General features: G+C 49.9%; 1 protein-coding gene across 1 annotated transcript in view; it reads left to right on the top strand.

Moving 5' to 3' along the window:
• DNAH9 (dynein axonemal heavy chain 9) overlaps window positions 1-22,334 on the top strand; it is a 324,201-nt gene that overhangs the window by 239,269 nt on the left and 62,598 nt on the right. The window contains 7 exon segments of the mRNA XM_075351461.1: window positions 297-420; window positions 501-643; window positions 2,077-2,238; window positions 2,327-2,560; window positions 18,292-18,552; window positions 18,643-19,068; window positions 19,147-19,266. Coding sequence (XP_075207576.1) covers window positions 297-420; window positions 501-643; window positions 2,077-2,238; window positions 2,327-2,560; window positions 18,292-18,552; window positions 18,643-19,068; window positions 19,147-19,266 — 1,470 coding nt within the window.

Below are 22,334 nucleotides of genomic sequence, written 5' to 3'. Positions count from 1 at the left end.
ATCTCTGGCAGTGACATCTGTATTCTGGGTATATCTCTGTCAGTGACACCTGTAGTCTGGGAATACCTCTGGCAGTGACACCTGTAGTCTGGGAATGTCTCTGACAGTGACACCTGTAGTCTGGGGATATCTCTGGTATTTACACCTGTAGTCTGGGGATATCTCTGACAGTGACACCTGTAGTCTGGGGATATCTCTGGTAGTGACACTTGTGGACTGGGTATCACTATTGACATCATCACCCTCTTGGCTTATTTTGTCATATATCACCACATACTCTTTTCTTATATCTTTAGGCCGATCTGGCGACCCAGTACATTAAGGCCGGAGTGAAGAACGTGGGGACAGTTTTCCTCATGACGGATGCTCAGGTGGCCGACGAGAAGTTCCTTGTCCTAGTCAACGACTTGCTGGCGTCTGGTGAGCGTGACCCATGTATCTGAAATGACTGGTACCCGTCCACCCCCCATATACTAATGGGGATTTCCTTCTCTCGGCAGGTGAGATCCCTGACCTGTTCCCAGATGACGAGGTGGAGAACATCATCGGAAGCGTCAGGAACGAAGTGAAGAGTCAAGGTCTGCTGGACACCAGAGAAAACTGCTGGAAGTTCTTCATCGACCGGGTCCGGAGGCAGCTGAAGGTGAGTGCGTGGGCCGGTGCGAGGAGCGGGAGAACTGTCCTGATCCTGACATGGGCACTTGGGAGGTAGGACCCCTGCAGCACAGAGTATTTCAGGAGTGGAGTAAGCCCTCATTTCCAGCTGTTGTGTCTTACTTTTTTCGGTTTTGTCAGATCCGTCCCCTCCTTGGAGAGAATCCGAGGATCGGCATCATTGGGACGTGTGCCGGCCTCTCTTTTTTTTCTTTTCGCTCTCTCTGTTCATAATATAGGAGGGCGGGGGCGACAGATGGCGGCAACAACATGCCAAAAAAAAACCCGAACCCTCCGCTGAAATGTGATTACCCAATCAATACATCTTCAGAAGACGCATCTCAAACACGATTACACAACAACAATCCCTTAGAAAAGCCTGAAACAATCATTAGCCCATTCAGACGCCACAAACAGCCATGATGTCTGCAGAAGGGAATCCGCCGCCTCCGATCACAGCAGCCATTGTGACTGAAGAATGTCCCTAAATATTATGCGGGGAATCCCGAGACGCAGCGAGAAATGCTGCACCCCACATAATGGAGGTGAACTTTTCAACCAGTTACCCAAGGGCAGCCCCCAAATGTGGCAGCTCCGACTGATGATAATCACAGGAGATTATGGAGGCGTTCACAGTGAGGGTAATGTATATATATCACTGATATATATACCTCGGTAGAGTCACCGGCAGCCACCACCAATCATTTATAGGTAGACTGGACACCCCTTAGATAGCGTAAGGCAAATTCAGGTTTGTTATTTGGAGCAAGAGGAAATAAAGTATTAATTAATATATATTTAATCCAAAAGAACAGGCAGTGTTTATAAAAATGTACAAGATTTTACAAAAGGGACATAATACAAGTACGATACGGACAATTACATAAAAATAAAAGGAATACACATGAAACCCACTAAACTCGTGCCACAGATGTGACTTCTGGGTTTATAGAGGGAGGATCTCTGAGAATACAAATGGACAGCACCACAGCTTAGGTGTCCTCCAACACGTAACCAAGCAAAAATGTGAGAGTTGACTTCCTTTCCTCTGTGACCTCATATGGGGATCTCTTGTGGGATGTGCCCAGAGCTCCAGAAAATTAGGAAATTCTAGTTTTCAGCATATCTTTGCCCCTGAGACGCACAGGTGAGGGATATTAGCGTCATATTTCCTATCATGAGTTTACCTTCACCTGGATATGAAACACGACACATCCGGTATGATTTTATTGCCCAATATCCATTTGTTATAGCTTATAGCTTTCTTACTGAGAAGAACAAAGAGATGTCTTCCTTTGCACATTCTCCCTGAGCTACAAACATCCCCCGAGTCATTAATACCCCATCCCAATAGCCAATCAGATAAGGTTGCCACAGTACTCTGTGCTAGCTTTTCCCCTTTTTCTTCTTTCTCCTCTTTAGGTCGCTCTCTGTTTCTCCCCGGTTGGTAACAAGTTACGGGTTCGGAGCAGAAAGTTCCCGGCCGTTGTGAACTGCACCGCCATCAACTGGTTCCATGAGTGGCCACAGGAGGCGCTGGAGTCCGTCAGTCTGCGCTTCCTCCAGGAAACAGAGAACATTGAGGTTTTCGTCCCACCCGCAGCGTTTTGTGATTTGGTCCTTATACAGAAGGGATTTTAGGTAATTTCTTTTTTTTTTGTCTTCCCCTCAGGCTCCGGTGAAGGACTCCATCAGTAAATTCATGGCCTACGTGCACACCAGCGTGAACGAGATGTCCAAGTCTTACCTGAGCAACGAGCGGCGCTACAATTACACCACGCCCAAGTCTTTCCTGGAGCAGATCAAGCTCTACCAGAACCTTCTGAGCAAGAAGCGCAAGGAGCTCGCTGCCAAGATGGAGCGTCTGGAGAACGGCCTGGAGAAGCTGAACAGCACCTCCGCCCAGGTACCACCCAGGACGTGCGCAGCGCTTACAAGCTATACAGCAACGGTGGTCGGTCGCCTAGGCAACCATCTCACCTCGTCTAGATGGAGGATCCCTTTAAAGGGAAAGTGCCACAATTGTAGTATTTGTATTAATAATAGTGATTATGGAATCAATTTTTTTTTAATACAATATTAATTGTTTATTTAGTTTTTATTTAATTTTTTTTTTACTCAAACACTGGGGGCGGCCATCTTGGATTTGCATTGTGTAACGACAGTTACACACCACAGGTGTGCATAAGGGCTAATAGCCGGCTCCGACCCTGTCTCCTGCATTGTGGCTGCTCTATAGTACAGTACCAGGCTCAGGCTGTGTGATGCAGGTGAATAAAGGCAGCCGCTCACAAAGCAGGAACCCGGACCCCGCCGCAACCCTTTAACCCCTATACAGGGATTTGGAATTACGACAGGGCCAAGGTGAGACTGTGGTCCTGAGAAGAGCAGTAACCAGGCAGGGTCAATCCAGAAGGTAGAACAGGGACAAAAATCGTCAAGTGGTCAGATATCAGGCTAAGGGTCAAAACCGGAGCTAGCAGCGAAGTACAGGAACGGCAGGCAGAAGAGTGGTCAGGCAAACAAGCTAAGGGTCAAAACCAGAGCTAGCAGCGAACTACAGAAACGGCAGGCAGAAGAGTGGTCAGGTAAACAAGCTAAGGGTCAAAACCGGAGCTAGCAGCGAAGTACAGGAACGGCAGGCAGAAGAGTGGTCAGGCAAACAAGCTAAGGGTCAAAACCGGAGCTAGCAGCGAAGTACAGGAACGGCAGACAGAAGAGTGGTCAGGCAAACAAGCTAAGGGTCAAAACCGGAGCTAGCAGCGAAGTACAGGAACGGCAGACAGAAGAGTGGTCAGGCAAACAAGCTAAGGGTCAAAACCAGAGCTAGCAGCGAACTACAGAAACGGCAGGCAGAAGAGTGGTCAGGTAAACAAGCTAAGGGTCAAAACCGGAGCTAGCAGCGAAGTACAGGAACGGCAGGCAGAAGAGTGGTCAGGCAAACAAGCTAAGGGTCAAAACCGGAGCTAGCAGCGAAGTACAGGAACGGCAGACAGAAGAGTGGTCAGGCAAACAAGCTAAGGGTCAAAACCGGAGCTAGCAGCGAAGTACAGGAACGGCAGACAGAAGAATGGTCAGGCAAACAAGCTAAGGGTCAAAACCGGAGCTAGCAGCGAAGTACAGGAACGGCAGACAGAAGAATGGTCAGGCAAACAAGCTAAGGGTCAAAACCGGAGCTAGCAGCGAACTACAGAAACGGCAGACAGAAGAGTGGTCAGGCAAACAAGCTAAGGGTCAAAACCGGAGCTAGCAGCGAAGTACAGGAACGGCAGGCAGAAGAGTGGTCAGGCAAACAAGCTAAGGGTCAAAACCGGAACTAGCAGCGAAGTACAGGAACGGCAGGCAGAAGAGTGGTCAGGCAAACAAGCTAAGGGTCAAAACCGGAGCTAGCAGCGAAGTACAGGAACGCCAGACAGAAGAGTGGTCAGGCAAACAAGCTAAGGGTCAAAACCGGAGCTAGCAGCGAAGTACAGGAACGGCAGACAGAAGAGTGGTCAGGCAAACAAGCTAAGGGTCAAAACCGGAGGTAGCAGCGGACTACAGAAACGGCAGGCAGAAGAGTGGTCAGGCAAACAAGCTAAGGGTCAAAACCGGAGCTAGCAGCGAAGTACAGGAACGGTAGACAGAAGAGTGGTCAGGCAAACAAGCTAAGGGTCAAAACCGGAGCTAGCAGCGGACTACAGAAACGGCAGGCAGAAGAGTGGTCAGGCAAACAAGCTAAGGGTCAAAACCGGAGCTAGCAGCGAAGTACAGGAACGGCAGACAGAAGAGTGGTCACGCAAACAAGCTAAGGGTCAAAACCGGAGCTAGCAGCGAATTACAGGAACGGCAGGCAGAAGAGTGGTCAGGCAAACAAGCTAAGGGTCAAAACCGGAGCTAGCAGCGAAGTACAGGAACGGTAGACAGAAGAGTGGTCAGGCAAACAAGCTAAGGGTCAAAAACGGAGCTAGCAGCGGACTACAGAAACGGCAGGCAGAAGAGTGGTCAGGCAAACAAGCTAAGGGTCAAAACCGGAGCTAGCAGCGAAGTACAGGAACGGCAGACAGAAGAGTGGTCAGGCAAACAAGCTAAGGGTCAAAACCGGAGCTAGCAGCGAACTACAGAAACGGCAGACAGAAGAGTGGTCAGGCAAACAAGCTAAGGGTCAAAACCGGAGCTAGCAGCGAAGTACAGGAACGGCAGGCAGAAGAGTGGTCAGGCAAACAAGCTAAGGGTCAAAACCGGAACTAGCAGCGAAGTACAGGAACGGCAGGCAGAAGAGTGGTCAGGCAAACAAGCTAAGGGTCAAAACCGGAGCTAGCAGCGAAGTACAGGAACGCCAGACAGAAGAGTGGTCAGGCAAACAAGCTAAGGGTCAAAACCGGAGCTAGCAGCGAAGTACAGGAACGGCAGACAGAAGAGTGGTCAGGCAAACAAGCTAAGGGTCAAAACCGGAGGTAGCAGCGGACTACAGAAACGGCAGGCAGAAGAGTGGTCAGGCAAACAAGCTAAGGGTCAAAACCGGAGCTAGCAGCGAAGTACAGGAACGGTAGACAGAAGAGTGGTCAGGCAAACAAGCTAAGGGTCAAAACCGGAGCTAGCAGCGGACTACAGAAACGGCAGGCAGAAGAGTGGTCAGGCAAACAAGCTAAGGGTCAAAACCGGAGCTAGCAGCGAAGTACAGGAACGGCAGACAGAAGAGTGGTCAGGCAAACAAGCTAAGGGTCAAAACCGGAGCTAGCAGCGAATTACAGGAACGGCAGGCAGAAGAGTGGTCAGGCAAACAAGCTAAGGGTCAAAACCGGAGCTAGCAGCGAAGTACGGGAACGGTAGACAGAAGAGTGGTCAGGCAAACAAGCTAAGGGTCAAAACCGGAGCTAGCAGCGGACTACAGAAACGGCAGGCAGAAGAGTGGTCAGGCAAACAAGCTAAGGGTCAAAACCGGAGCTAGCAGCGAAGTACAGGAACGGCAGACAGAAGAGTGGTCAGGCAAACAAGCTAAGGGTCAAAACCGGAGCTAGCAGCGAATTACAGGAACGGCAGGCAGAAGAGTGGTCAGGCAAACAAGCTAAGGGTCAAAACCGGAGCTAGCAGCGAAGTACAGGAACGGCAGGCAGAAGAGTGGTCAGGCAAACAAGCTAAGGGTCAAAACCGGAGCTAGCAGCGAACTACAGAAACGGCAGGCAGAAGAGTGGTCAGGCAAACAAGCTAAGGTCAATATATGGGAATACACACAGCACGGCACCAGAGTCTAGCAGGGAATTGCTGGACTATATCTGGCACCTACTAGCAGAATGGAGAAAGCATAAGAGGGGTGTGGTGCCTTCCCATTGGCCCCAGCTGAAAGGAAACTACTCAGCCGGAAGGCACACACACACCACCACAGTCTACCAGTGGTACTGCAGGTCCTAGTGAAACCCAGCCTAATAGATGAGCAGAGCGTGCGCCCAGCAGAGCCACTGACTGCTCCCCCGTCCCCAGCACCGCCCACAGTGGTGACATGGCAGCGTCTGGTGATTGAAGCAAAAGTCGACTCTGGTGGAGACATGACAGGCTGCAGATCACCGCCATTCCTCGCCATATATACTTACCCTGGACCTCCGCTCCCAGCAGCTCCCAGCATCGGAAACGGCACAGTAATATGGGGCACAGTATATGGGGGCACAGTAATATGGCGGGCACAGTAATATGGGGCACAGTAATATGGCGGGCACAGTAATATGGCGGGCACAGTAATATGGCGGGCACAGTAATATGGGGCACAGTATATGGGGGCACAGTAATATGGGGGCACAGTAATATGGGGGCACAGTAATATGGAGGCACATTAATATGGGGCACAGTAATATGGGGGCACAGTAATATAGTGGCGCAGTAATATGGGGCACAGTAATATAGTGGCACAGTAATATGGGGTCACAGTAATATGGCGGCACAGTGATATGGCGGCACAGTGATATGGCGGCACAGTAATATGGGGGCACAGTAATATGGGGCACAGTAATATGGGGCACAGTACATGGTGGCACAGCATATGGGCACAATTATATGGTGGTACAGTAATATGGTGGCACAGTAATATGGGGGCACAGTAATACAGTGGCACAGAAATATAGTGGCACAGTAATATGGCGGCACAATATTATGGCGGCACAGTAATATGGGGGCACAGTAATATGGGGCACAGTACATGGGGGCACAGTATATGGGCACAATTATATGGTGGCACAGTAATATGGTGGCACAGTAATATTGGGCACAGTAATATGGCGGGCACAGTAATATGGGGGCACAGTAATATGGGGGCACAGTAATATGGGGGCACAGTAATATGGAGGCACAGTAATATGGGGCACAGTAATATGGGGGCACAGTAATATGGGGGCACAGTAATATGGGGGCACAGTAATATGGGGGCACAGTAATATGGAGGCACAGTAATATGGGGCACAGTAATATGGGGGCACAGTAATATGGCGGCACAGTAATATAGTGGCGCAGTAATATGGGGCACAGTAATATGGTGGCACAGTAATATAGTGGCACAGTAATATGGGGGCACAGTAATATGGGGCACAGTAATATAGTGGCGCAGTAATATGGGGCACAGTAATATGGTGGCACAGTAATATAGTGGCACAGTAATATGGGGGCACAGTAATATGGGGGCACAGTAATATAGTGGCGCAGTAATATGGGGCACAGTAATATGGTGGCACAGTAATATAGTGGCACAGTAATATGGGGTCACAGTAATATGGCGGCACAGTGATATGGCGGCACAGTGATATGGCGGCACAGTAATATGGGGGCACAGTAATATGGGGCACAGTAATATGGGGCACAGTAATATGGGGGCACAGTAATATAGTGGCACAGAAATATAGTGGCACAGTAATATGGCGGCACAATATTATGGCGGCACAGTAATATGGGGGCACAGTAATATGGGTCACAGTAATATGGGGCACAGTATATGGGCACAATTATATGGTGGCACAGTAATATAGTGGCACAGTAATATGGGGCACAGTAATATGGTGGCACAGTAATATGGTGGCACAGTAATATGGAGGCACAGTACTATGGGGCACAGTAATATGGGGGCACAGTAATATGGGGCACAGTAATATGGTGGCACAGTAATATGGGGCACAGTAATATGGTGGCACAGTAATATGGTGGCACAGTAATATTGGGCACAGTAATATGGGGCACAGTAATATGGTGGCACAGCTATATGGTGGCACAGCTATATGGTGGCACAGTAATATGGGGCACAGTAATATGGGGGCACAGTAATATGGGGCACAGTAATATGGCGGCACAGTAATATGGCGGCACAGTAATATGGGGCACAGTAATATGGGGCACAGTAATATGGGGGCACAGTAATATAGTGGGCACAGTAATTTAGGGGGCACAGTAATATGGCGGCACAGTAATATGCCGGCACAGTAATATGGCGGCACAGTAATATGGGGGCACAGTATATGGGGGCACAGTAATATGGGGGCACAGTAATATGGTGGCACAGTAATATGGTGGCACAGTAATATGGGGCACAGTAATATGGGGGGCACAGTAATATAGTGGCACAGTAATATGAGGGGCACAGTAATATGGGGGGCACAGTAATATAGTGGCACAGTAATATGGGGGGCACAGTAATATGGGGGGCACAGTAATATGGGGGGCACAGTAATATGGGGGCACAGTAATATAGGAGCATAGTGTATATGTGGGCACAGTAATATGGGGGCACAGTAATATGGGGGCACAGTAATATAGGAGCATAGTGTATATGTGGGCACAGTATATGTGGGCACAGTATTATGGGGTACAGTATATGGGTACACTTACAGTATCTGGTGGAACAGTAATATGGGGCACAGTAATATGGGGGCACAGTAATATGGGGCACAGTAATATGGGGGCACAGTAATATGGGGCACAGCAATATGGGGGCACAGTAATATGGGGCACAGTAATCTGGTGGCACAGTAACTTGGAAGCACAGTAAGATGGGGCACAGCAATATGGGGGCACAGTACTATGGGGGCACAGTAATATGGGGGCACAGTAACATGGGGACACAATAATATGGGGGCACAGTAATATGGGGGCACAGTACTATGGGGGCACAGTAATATGGGGCACAATAACATGGGGACACAATAATATGGGGGCACAGTAATATGGGGGCACAGTAATATGGGGGCACAGTAACATGGGGACACAATAATATGGGGGCACAGTAATATGGGGGCACAGTAATATGGGGGCACAGTGATATGGTGGCACAGTAATATGGGGGCACAGCAATATGGGGCAGAGTAATATGGGGCACAGTAATATGGGGCACAGTAATATGGGGGCACAGTATATGGGGGCACAGTAATATGGGGGCACAGTAATATGGGGGCACAGTAATATGGGGGCACAGTAATATGGGGGCACAGTATATGGGGGCACAGTAATATGGGGGCACAGTAATATGGGGGCACAGTATATGGGGGCACAGTAATATGGGGGCACAGTAATATGGGGGCACAGCAATATGGGGCACAGTAATATAAGGGCATAGCAATATGGGGCAGAGTAATATGGGGCACAATACATGGGTTACCATCATGGTGGTCCCGTATATGGGAAATCTACCTAGGTGACCCTTTTCTGGATGCAGTTGAATTGTAGTGCTCCCTGAATCTCACGTACAGACACCTTATCGCTTTGCCTATGTAAAATCTGCCGCATGGGAGAGGGTCACGGAGACAACCAACTTGGTTTTGCAGGAAATGAACTCCTGGGTCCTATATCTGCAGGGGCCGGCCAGTAACACATAGGTTACAGAACCTACAGTCCCCACACCGGCAATTACCCGGTGGGCACATTTATATAGCCATGTCAGTGGGCTGCTAATTCTGTTCTTTACTAGCATGTCCCGCAGATTGCTGCAGCGTCTGAACGTGACCAAGGGTTTCGCCTTAGTCATCTCACTTAGGTCGGAGTCTTTCTCAAGAACGTGCCAATTTTTACACAACGTTGTCCTAATGACACCTTCCAAGGGTCCAAACTTAAAGCTGAACATGAACCTCTTCATACTGTCCCCCTTGTCCCTAAGGCTAGTTTCACACTTGCGTTGAACGGTATCCGTTGCATTGCGTTGTGTAACGGATGCAACGGATGTGTTGCATATAGTGGCACAATGGATGCAACGGATGCTGCAAAACAACGCAATTCGTTTTGATTTTTTTTTTTTTTACCAGCGGCAGACTATTGTGAACGATCAGCTGATCGCTCCCAGTAGCCGGCCGCCGGGTGATCAGCTGATCGCTCCCAGTAGCCGGCCGCCGGGTGATCAGCTGATCGCTCCCAGTAGCCGGCCGCCGGGTGATCAGCTGATCGCTCCCAGTAGCCGGCCGCCGGGTGATCAGCTGATCGCTCCCAGTAGCCGGCCGCCGGGTGATCAGCTGATCGCTCCCAGTAGCCGGCCGCCGGGTGATCAGCTGATCGCTCCCAGTAGCCGGCCGCCGGGTGATCAGCTGATCGCTCCCAGTAGCCGGCCGCCGGGTGATCAGCTGATCGCTCCCTGCAGCCGGCCGCCGGGTGATCAGCTGATCGCTCCCAGTAGCCGGCCGCCGGGTGATCAGCTGATCACTCCCTGCAGCCGGCCGCCGGGTGATCAGCTGATCGCTCCCAGTAGCTGGCCGCCGGGTGATCAGCTGATCGCTCCCAGTAGCCGGCCGCCGGGTGATCAGCTGATCGCTCCCAGTAGTCGGCTGCCGGGTGATCAGCTGATCGCTCCCAGTAGCTGGCCGCCGGGTGATCAGCTGATCGCTCCCAGTAGCCGGCCGCCGGGTGATCAGCTGATCGCTCCCAGTAGCCGGCCGCCGGGTGATCAGCTGATCGCTCCCAGTAGCCGGCCGCCGGGTGATCAGCTGATCGCTCCCTGCAGCCGGCCGCCGGGTGATCAGCTGATCGCTCCCAGTAGCCGGCCGCCGGGTGATCAGCTGATCACTCCCTGCAGCCGGCCGCCGGGTGATCAGCTGATCGCTCCCAGTAGCTGGCCGCCGGGTGATCAGCTGATCGCTCCCAGTAGCTGGCCGCCGGGTGATCAGCTGATCGCTCCCAGTAGCCGGCCGCCGGGTGATCAGCTGATCGCTCCCTGCAGCCGACCGCCGGGTGATCAGCTGAGTGCTGTCACTTGCCGACGCCCGGGCATGCCGGCGGGCGGGCGCTCAGCTGAGCGCTATCACTTGCCGGCGGCCGGGCGCTCAGCTTAACGTTCGGCCACCGCGAGCCAAAATAAAGTTTGATTTACAAAAAAAAAAAAAAAAAAGAGCATGCGCAGTGAAATCCAGAGGATTCCGCTGCTCAAAATAACGTTACATGCTGCGTTCCTCCCGCTGGGCGGAAGCAACGGAGCGTCGCCCAGCAGAAGCAGCGCAGGTCCTTTTGGCACAATCCGTCACCCATACAAGTCTATGGGAAACAGCGTAATCCGTTAACGGATTCCGCTGTTTTCCAAAAGGGCGGATTGTAACGGAAAGAAATAAACGCAAGTGTGAAAGTACCCTAGACCAACTCTCCAATCGGGTTGATTACCTGTGGATCTCACTCTCTCGGACGCACTGCTGATTAATTTTTTGGGGTAACCCCTTTGTTGTAATCTTTTTTGGAGATCCAAAGACTGTTGTAAAAATGGCTCCTCGGTGTTGTTGACCCTCCTCACTCTCGAAAACGTTTATGTTATGTCATTCCCCTTTGCTTTTAATGTGGTTGTGACGTAACCTGTATGCACTCCTACAAAAGGGGCGGTGTTCTATCACCACATGTGGACCCGCGGAAGCCTAATCAATAGGCGAAATGGCCGTTGTCCATAGCTGGAGCTGGCATACAGCATACCTCCCAACTTTTAAAGAAGGAAAAGAGGGACAAAGTTTGGCAAATTCTTAGGCTACGCCCCCTAACCACACCCATTTCACAGTCACGCCCATATCCACTCCCCATCCACACCCATTCAGCATGGACACGCAGGCAGCCGGCGGGCCTCCAGCATGGACACGCAAGCAGCCGGCGGGCCTCCAGCATGGACACGCAGGCAGCCGGCGGGCCTCCAGCATGGACACGCAGGCAGCCGGCGGGCCTCCAGCATGGACACGCAGGCAGCCGGCGGGCCTCCAGCATGGACACGCAGGCAGCCGGCGGGCCTCCAGCATGGACACGCAGGCAGCCGGCGGGCCTCCAGCACGGACACGCAGGCAGCCGGCGGGCTTCCAGCACGGAGACGCAGGCAGCCACAGTGAGGCGGCCGGTCGCCCGCACAGTGAGGCGGCCGGTCGCCTTCACAGACAGGCGGCCGGCCGCCCGCCTTCACAGACAGGCGGCCGGCCGCCCGCACAGACAGGCGGCGGGGGGCGCCCGCACAGACAGGCGGCGGGGGGCGCCCGCACAGACACAGGCGGCCGGCCAGCCGCACAGACACAGGCGGCCGGCCAGCCGCACAGAGAGGCGGCCGGCCGACCGCACAGAGAGGCTCCGGCCGGGGGGGGGGGGAGGGAGGGGAATCAGCGCTGGGGAGATTATGTTTACATACCTTAGCAGCTGCACAGAGCAGTTTCGGGCAGCGCGCTCCTCTCTGTTATGCCACGTCACGTGTTAGGATGGTAGGAGGGAAAAGCAGGGAGGCGGGGAGAGAGTGGGTGGGCGGAGCCCGGGAGACGGCCGTCCCGCCCGTGGCAATGGGACAAACAATGCAAAGCGTGATAGTCCCGCTGTATCCGGGACGGTTGGGAGGTATGCATACAGGTTGCCTCCAGCTTTTTACCTTGCACCTGTCTGAATAATGTTTCCAGCACAGCGAAGGAGTGCGGTCCTTTTTCTTACCTCATCATCATTACAGTATACAGTGGAGCACTATGCCAGCGGTCCTCAGTGACTCCACAGTTCAGGTGGCTCCGCACTGTGATCCAAAGGGGAGGAAGGTGACATCACACACAGGAGAGCAGACTCCGCCCACTTTTACTGCAGCTGTAATGTGAGCTGGTTGTACACTAGGTTTTCAGCAGCTGCTCCCCCTAGTGTTTAAGAGTGGGAAATATCAAACTTTTTAAATTATTTATTTATATTTTGCTCAATTTAACACTAGAACTACTGGACTCGTGACACCTATATAGAAATACATGGTGCAAAGTAGTCAAAATGACTACCTCAGTAGTTCTAATGTTAAAAACAAATAATTTTATTTAAACAAAGCAGTAAAACTTTAATACTGTACATTTTTTTTTTGATGGCTCCTTCCCTTTAATTCTGTCCTTATCAGTCCCTGTAATCTATTGCGTTCCAGAACCTCTATAACCCCTCGAGCCCATGTGCAGCCGACGTCTGCTCCTAATAATTGCCCGAGCAATGCCGTGCGGCCGTGAGGCTGGTCCCATGCGACTCTCTACCCTTTTAATCTCATGATATATGACCGCCGCCTCTCCGCTGCCGCCGGCCATGACGCTCCCCGCACCTGATATCTCCACAAACAACATTCAATCTCAAAGTGGTCTCTCTAGGTTTAGAGGAACGTTTCCAGGGTAATTGTTAAAATCGCAGCACATTGTGCTTACACCAGCGCTTACCGTACGGACAATAGAGGAAGCGTGATGAGGCCTCATCAGCAGCCGTGAAATAGTCATTAATATCTCCAGAAGCTTTAAAGATATCAATAGTACTGTATAATGTCCTCCATGCTGCTGTATAATGTCCTCCATGCTGCTGTATAATGTCCTCCATGCTGCTGTATAATGTCCTCCATGCTGCTGTATAATGTCCTCCATGCTGCTGTATAATGTCCTCCATGCTGCTGCTCTCTAACAAGTGTTTTACAGTGCCTTGTGAAAGTATTCGCCCCCCCCCCCTTGAATTTTTCAACTTTTTCCCACATTTCAGGCTTCAAACATAAAGATAGAAATGTTAATGTTCTGGTGAAGAATCCAGAACAAGTGGACACAATTGTGAAGATGAAGGAAATTTATTGCTTATTTTAAACTTTTATAAATAATAATAAACTGAAAACTGGGGTGTGCAATATTATTCATCCCCTGTAAGTTAATACTTTTGTAGCGCCCCCTGTTGCTGTGATTACAGCACAAGTCTCTTGGGGGATGTGTCTATCAGTTTTGCACATGGAGAGGCTGAAATTCTCGCCCATTCTTCCTTTGCTGTTCGCAAACGCCTCCATCCAACCTCACTCAGCTCCAGCTGTTTGCAGTTTTTAGCTCTTTCCACAGGTTCTCGATTGGGTTCAGGTCTGGACTGTGACTTGGCCATTCTAACACCTGGATACGGTTATTTGTGAACCATTCCATTGTAGATTTTGCTTTATGCTTGGGATCATTGTCTTGTTGGAAGACAAATCTCCGTCCCAGTCTCAGGTCTTTTGCAGACTCCAACAGGTATATTTGGCTCCATCCATCTTCCCATCAATTTTACCATCTCCCCTGTCCCTGCTGAAGAAAAGCAGGCCCAAACCATGATGCTGCCACCACCATGTTTGACAGTGGGGATGGTGTGTTCAGGGTTATGAGCTGTGTTGCTGTTACATATCGTTTGGCATTGTGCCCACAGTTTGGTTTTGGTTTCCTCTGAGCAGAGCCCCTTCGTCCACATGTTTGGGGTCTCCAGGTGGCTTGTGGCAAACTTTAAACAACAGTTTTTATGGATATCTTTGAGAAATGGCTTTCTTCTTGCCACTCTTCCATAAAGGCCAGATTTGTGCAGTGTACGACTGATTGTTGTGCTATGGACAGACTCTCCCACCTCAGCTGTAGATCTCTGCAGATCATCCAGAGGGATCCTGGGCCTCTTGGCTGCATCTCTGATCAGTCTTCTCCTTGTTTGAGATGACCGTTTGGATGGACGGCCGGGTCTTTGTAGATTTGCAGTGGTATGATTCTCCTTCCATTTCAATATGATCGCTTGCACAAGACTTCTTGGGATGTTTAAAGTTGTGGAAATCTTTTTGTAACTAAATCCAGCTTTAAACGTCTCCACAACAGTGTCATGGACCTGCCTGTTGTGTTCCTTGGTCTTCATGATGCTCTCTGCACTTTACACAGAACCCTGAGACTATCACAGAGCAGGGGCATTTATACGGAGACTTGATTACACACAGGGGCTTATATTTATCATCATCAGTCATTTAGGACAACATTGCATCATTCAGAGATCCTCAATGATCTTCTGGAGTGAATTTGCTGCACTGAAAGTAAAGGGGATGAATAATATTGCACGCACCAATCTTCAGTTATTTATTTTTTACAAAAGTTTAAAATAAGCAATAAATTTTGTTTATCTTCACAATTGTGTCCCACTTGTTGTAGATTCTTCACCAGAACATTAAAGGGGTTATCCGGCTTATTTTGACTTTTTTTCATTATTTCCCTATTGGGCTACATTGGGGCAGGTAAGTAGATAGTGAGCACTTACCTGCCCTGCTGTCAGCCCCTCTCCCCCGGCTCAGAGCGGTCATGTGACCGCTCCTTCTGCTTTCGGTCATTTCATGTCAACATGGGCAGGACCATGTTGACATGCAAATCTGGAACAGCTTGTTGCCGCCCTGCTGGGTGGGTACAGTGCGTGGAGTCCCCGCCCCCCTTCCCTGCTCCCTCCCACACATTCCCCCGCACCCCGTACTCTCCCCACCCATGGTGTCACCGCCAGCACCAGGCCCCAGTGCTTAGGATAGCAGGAGTGCCCGTGCAGTCTGTGTCCCGCTACAGCCCCGCGGCTGCTCGCACTGCAGTGTATCAGCAGCTTCTCACAGTGCGTGCAGCCGCGGGAATGACGAGCGCTGCTGGCAGGAGCTTAGATGAGATCATTATCTGCAGTGACGATCTCCTGCTCTGCCGACGTCAGCGCTGTCACTGCCTTTTATGCCCGCCGCGTTCTCACGTCACGTCTCGCGGGCGGCCCGAGACTGTCACTAGCGGTGATGTCACGGGCTCCAATTCTTCACTGTCAACGCGGCGGGCATAGAAGGCAGTGACGGCGCTTACGTCAGCAGTGCAGGAGATCGTCACAGCAGGTAATGATCTCATCTAACCTCCTGACAGCAGCGCTCACCATCCCCTGCAGTGACTTTGGCTGACCGATTGATGTTAGCTCAGGTCACTGCACTACTCTCCCAGCCAATGGGGAACATTCTGTTCTTCATTGACTGGGACAGTGACTATGGTACGGATGTCATGGGACCCCCTTATTGGATTACGCCGGACCCTGATTTTATTGTTCTTTTCAATAAATTGGTGAAAGAGGGAATGTGGGGAGTGTTTTTTCAAATAAAACTTTTTTTGTTGTCTATTTTTTTTTTATTACTAACTGGGTTGGTGATGTCGGGTATCTGATAAACGCGTGACATCACCAACTGCTGGGCTTGATGCCAGGTGACATTAAACATCTGGTATCAACCCCGTATATTACCTCGTTTGCCACCGCACTAGGGCAACGGGATGAGTTGGGGCGAAGCGCCAGGATTGGCACATCTAATGGATGCGCCACTTCTGGCGTGGCTGCAGCCTGCTATTTTTAGGCTGGGGAGTGTCCAATAACAGTAGACCTCCCTAGTCTGAGAATACCAGACCACAGCTGTCTGCTTTACCTCGGCTGGTGATCCAATTTGGGGGGGCCCCCGTGTTTTTTGTTTTAAATTATTTATATAATGTAAAATAACAGTGTGGGGTGCCCTCAGTTTTGGATTATCAGCCAAGGTGAAGCTGCCAGCTGTGGTCTGCAGGCTGCAGCTGTCTGCTTTACCCTAGCTGGCTACAAAAGATAGGGGGGACTTCACTTTGTTTTTTTTTTTAATTATTTATTTTTTGGCTAAATACAAGGCTAAGCACCCTTTACTGCCACATGAAAGTCACTAAATGGTGCCAGCTTAGAATATGCAGGGGAGTGGGACATTATATAGGTCTTTCTCAGCTATCTATCTATCCTATTCATTCATCCCTCTATCTCTGTCTCTAGATCTATCTATCCATCTCTATATCTACTCATCTATTTATCTTTCTTGCTGCTTCCGTTTTTTGCGGTCCGCAAAAAAACGGAAGGCACACGGATGCATCCGTGAAAAAACCGGACCGTTTGTTTGCGGACCGCAAAAATGGAACGGTCATGAGAATGTAGCCTACATGTGTTCCCTATGGGGGTAGGGGTCAGTACAGAATGATGGTGGTGGGGGGTGTCGGTACAGAGCGCCGTTTGTGTGTGTGTGTGTGGGGGGGTTTGCAGAGCCCGATGCGTGTGGGGGCCGCAGAGGTCGATGTGTGTGGGGGTCGCAGAGCCCGTTGTGTGTGGGGGGGGCGCAGAGCCTGATGTGTGTGTGTGTGTGTGGTGCAGAGCCCGATGTGGGGCTGTTATTTCCAATGCTAGTGTGATAACAGGTCAGGTGCTGGGGCAGAATACTGACAGTGAATGTGTGTGCAGGGGGCGGGCAGGGGGCGAGGCTGGACACTGAGGGCGGGCAGGGGGCGAGCCTGGACACTGAGGGCGGGCAGGGGGAGGGGCTGGACACTGAGGCTGGGCGGTGCCAGCTGTGACTGGGAGGTTTGGCACAGGAAGTTATCATGTTTGCTGGAGCTAAATGTAATCAAGGAGCTGCACAGAATAAAGGGATAATTCAAGAGGAACAAAAGTTAGAAAATAAAAAAATAACAATGTAGGTGTGTTTTATATGACAATACAGCACAGATAAACTCAAAAATGTTTCGTAAGCTAATGTCGGACAACTCCTTTAACATTTTTACCTTTACATTTGAAGCCTGAAATGTGGGATAAGGTTGAACAATTCAAGGGGGCCGAATACTTTCGCAAGGCACTGTATATCAGCCCAGTACTGGACTGACATCTACACTGCTCAGTATTGCTGGATAATGTCCTCCATGTTGCTGCTTTCTAAGTGTTTTATCTCAGCCCAGTACTGGATTCACAGCTACACTGCTCAGTATTGCTGTATAATGTCCTCCTTGCTGCTCTATAATGTCCTCCATGTTGCTGCTGTATAATGTCCTCCATGCTTCTGTATAATGTCCTCCATGCTGGTGTATAATGTCCTCCATGCTGGTGTATAATGTCCTCCATGCTTCTGTATAATGTCCTCCATGCTGCTATAGAATGTCCTCCATGCTGGTGTATAATGTCCTCCATGCTGCTCTATAATGTCCTCCATGCTGCTGCTGTATAATGTCCTCCATGCTGCTGCTGTATAATGTCCTCCATGCTTCTGTATAATGTCCTCCATGCTGCTGTATAATGTCCTCCATGCTTCTGTATAATGTCCTCCATGCTTCTGTATAATGTCCTCCATGCTGCTGTAGAATGTCCTCCATGCTGGTGTATAATGTCCTCCATGCTGCTGTATAATGTCCTCCATGCTGCTGTATAATGTCCTCCATGCTGCTGCTGATTCTGAATGTGTGCTACATTGAGACATGACTCCGTCATGTATGTGCTCTGTATATAGAGGACACCATAGTTGCTAGTCTTCACCCACAAGCTCAGAGACACTTGAAAAATACATTTGGAGCCATGTGGGGGCCAAAGTCAGGGATATGGGCTCCAACAGGGGCCAAATTACCTGTGAGATGATACCAATGTCTCCCGTTACAGGTGGATGAACTGAAAGCCAAACTTGCAGCCCAAGAAGTGGAGCTAAAGCAGAAGAATGAGGACGCGGATAAACTCATCCAGGTGGTCGGGGTGGAGACCGAGAAGGTGGGCAAGGAGAAAGCCATAGCTGATGAAGAGGAAAAGAAGGTGGCCGTCATCGCAGAGGAGGTCGGGAAGAAGCAGAGGGACTGCGAGACGGATTTGGCCAAAGCTGAACCGGCTTTAGTGGCAGCTCAGGAAGCCCTAAACACCCTCAACAAGGTACCACTATTTGTCCTCAGCATGGAGGGGTGGCATCCGTGTCCCCCGAGGTCTCTGGTTTTGCATTAATCTACTTATCTGTCTTGACAGAACAATCTGACGGAGCTGAAGTCTTTCGGTTCCCCACCTTCAGCCGTCACCAATGTCACGGCAGCCGTCATGGTCCTCACAGCCCCAGGTGGCAGAGTCCCAAAGGACAGGAGCTGGAAAGCCGCCAGAGTGGTCATGGGCAAAGTGGATGGCTTCCTGGACTCCCTAATCAATTTCAATAAGGAGAATATTCATGAGAACTGCATAAAAGCCATTCAGCCGTACCTGAACGACACCGAGTTCAAGCCCGAATTCATCGCCTCCAAATCCCTCGCTGCGGCCGGGCTCTGCTCCTGGGTGATCAACATCGTCCGGTTCTACGAGGTCTTCTGTGAGGTGGAGCCCAAACGCCAAGCCCTGAGCAAAGCCAACGCTGACCTGGCTGCCGCAGAAGAGAAGCTGGCCACCATCAAAGCCAAAATAGCCGTAAGACACGTCCTACACTACCCCAGTGTATCTCCTCGGCCACATATTCCTGACTGTTTCCATGTTCTTACTTCTCAGCTCCTGAATGAAAATCTTGCCAAACTGACGACAAAATTTGAGAAGGCAACGGCGGACAAGCTGAAATGTCAGCAGGAGGCGGACGCCACGGCCCTCACCATCTCTCTTGCCAACCGTCTGGTCAGTGTCATGTGCGGTCGTTGTGTCTCTGCTCTTGTGTCGACAGTCACCTGCGGTCACTGAGAGAGATACAGACATATTGCCGTGATTTGTACCTGACAGCTAGAGAACATTTTTCCTCTAATAAGAGTAGAAAAAATGAAATAATTTTTACTAAATATCTGGTTATTTCTTCCATTATCGCTCCCTAACTTTTCTCCACCAGTCGGGTATCAAACGTATTATCCCCCTGTTTAACTTCTAGTTTAACTTCCTAGTTTAACTTCCTAATTTCCGATTTCCAGTTTAACTTCCTAGTTTAACTTCCTAATTTCCGACTTCCAGTATAACTTCCTAGTTTAACTTCCTAATTTCCGATTTCCAGTTTAACTTCCTAGTTTAACTTCCTAATTTCCGATTTCCAGTTTAACTTCCTAGTTTAACTTCCTAATTTCCGATTTCCAGTTTAACTTCCTAGTTTAACTTCCTAATTTCCGATTTCCAGTTTAACTTCCTAGTTTAACTTCCTAATTTCCGATTTCCAGTTTAACTTCCTAGTTTAACTTCCTAATTTCCGATTTCCAGTTTAACTTCCTAGTTTAACTTCCTAATTTCCGATTTCCAGTTTAACTTCCTAGTTTAACTTCCTAATTTCCGATTTCCAGTTTAGCTTCCTAGTTTAACTGCCTAATTTCCGATTTCCAGTTTAACTTGCTAATTTCCGATTTCCAGTTTAACTTCCTAATTTTTTTTCTTCCTTTTACTTATATTTCAAAAATGAAAAAGTTATATGTTTACAGAGTTTGTATTTTATTTTTTATGTAACAATTTTATTACCGTGAGCCTTAGCCCTAAACCAAACCCAATCCCTAGCCCTAAGGCTTACCTGAAGCCTAATCCTATCCTTAGCCCTAAACCTAACCCAATCCCTAGCCCTAATCCTAACCTGAAGCCTAATCCTATCATTAGCCCTAAACCTAACCCAGTCCCAAGCCCTAAGGCTAACCTGAAGCCTAATCCTATCATTAGCCCTAAACCTAACCCAGTCCCAAACCCTAAGGCTAACCTGAAGCCTAATCCTATCATTAGCCCTAAACCTAACCCAGTCCCAAGCTCTGAAACTAACCCTAGCCGTAAATCTAAGCTTAACCCTGTCCCTATGATGAACTCAAACCCTAGCCCTAAAGCTAAGCCTAAGCCTAACTGTAAGATTAACTGTAGTCCTATCTTTAACCCTATGCTAAAGCTGAGCTCTAAGCTTAAACTTAGCCCTGAGTCTAAGCCAATCAACAGCCTAAAGACTAACCCTAAGCCTGACCGTAGCTATAACCCAATCCTTTAGTCTAAAGCCTGCTTTACACCTTACAATTAGGTGTGCGATCTCGTATGCGATGTGACACGCCCAGGTCGCATATGCGATTTAATGAGATCGCACGTAGGTCGTTCATTTGCTGTCACACGAGCGTTAGCAGTCTATGTTAAATTGATCAATTTTGTGTGCGATCCTTTAGATCATGTGTTCTGTGACGTATGCATTGGGCACCTTTTTTTTTTTTTTATTTATTGACTTGCCAAGCGTGTGTAATGTGTAGGGATGCGTTTTTACTATGTCATCTGCCATTCAGCTCTGCTACATGGCCGCTAACAGCAGACACAGACAGCCATGTAGCAGAGCTGAATGGCAGATGACAGCAGCCACAGACAGCCATGTAGCAGAGCTGAATGGCAGATGACAGCAGACACAGACAGCCATGTAGCAGAGCTGAATGGCAGATGATAGCAGACACAGACAGCCATGTAGCAGAGCTGAATGGCAGATGACAGCAGACACAGACAGCCATGTAGCAGAGCTGAATGGCCGCTGACAGCAGACACAGACAGAGCCGCACAATCAGAATGAACTCAGGTTAACTTCACCCGACTTCATTGTCATGCCGCGGCTCTGTCTGTGCCGCGTCCTGATTAGTGGTCACCTGTGAAGGACACACCGGTGACCGCTAAACTCCTGAGTAACTGAATTGAGCAGCCCTTTCTCATACTCACCGATCCCCGGCGCTGCACGGCATTCACACTGCTCCGGCGGCTTTTACTATTTTGAAAAAGCCGGCCGCTCATTAAACAATCTCGTATTCCCTGCTTTCCCTGCCCACAGGCGCCTATGATTGGTTGCAGTGAGACACGCCCCTGCGCTGAGTGACAGGTGTCTCACTGCACCCAATCACAGCAGCTGGTGGGCGTGTCTATACTGTGCAGTGAAATAAATAAATAATTAAAAAAAACGGCGTGCGGTCCCCCCCAATTTTAAAACCAGCCAGATAAAGCCATACGACTGAAGGCTGGTATTCTCAGGATGGGGAGCTCCACGTTATGGGGAGCCCCCCAGCCTAACAATATCAGTCAGCAGCCGCCCAGAATGGCTGCATCCATTAGATGCGACAGTTCTGGGACTGTACCCGGCTCTTCCCGATTTGCCCTGGTGCGTTGGCAATCGGGGTAATAAGGAGTTATTGGCAGCCCATAGCTGCCACTAAATCCTAGATTAATCATGTCAGGCGTCTCCCCGACATACCTTCCATGATTAATCTGTAAGTGACAGTAAATAAACACACACACCCGAAAAATCCTTTGTTAGAAATAAAAAACACAAACATATACCCTGGTTCACCACTTTAATAAGCCCGACAAAGCCCTCCTTGTCCGGCGTAATCCAGGATGGTCCAGCGTCGCTTACAGCGCTGCTGCATGGAGGTGACCGGAGCTGCAGAAGACACCGCCGCTCCTGTCAGCTCCACGCAGCTAATGAAGGGATAGCGCGATCAGCTGAGCTGTCACTGAGGTTACCCGCTGTCACTGGATACAGCGATGGCCGCGGGTAACCTCAGTGACAGCTCAGCTGATCGCGCTACTCACCGCCGCTCCTATCACCTCCATGCAGCAACTGAGGTGAGTAGCGCGATCAGCTGAGCTGTCACTGAGGTTACCCACTGTCACTGGATACAGCGATGGCCGCGGGTAACCTCAGTGACAGCACAGCTGATCGCGCGGCTGTCTTCAGTCGCTGCGTGGAGCTGATGATTAATCTCGGAGTT

The sequence above is a fragment of the Anomaloglossus baeobatrachus genome, chromosome 5 (genome assembly GCF_048569485.1).
Source record: "Anomaloglossus baeobatrachus isolate aAnoBae1 chromosome 5, aAnoBae1.hap1, whole genome shotgun sequence".
Lineage (NCBI taxonomy): Eukaryota > Metazoa > Chordata > Amphibia > Anura > Aromobatidae > Anomaloglossus > Anomaloglossus baeobatrachus.
The sequence above is the reverse complement of the archived record's forward strand: the minus strand, read 5'-3'. Positions and strand labels throughout refer to the sequence as shown.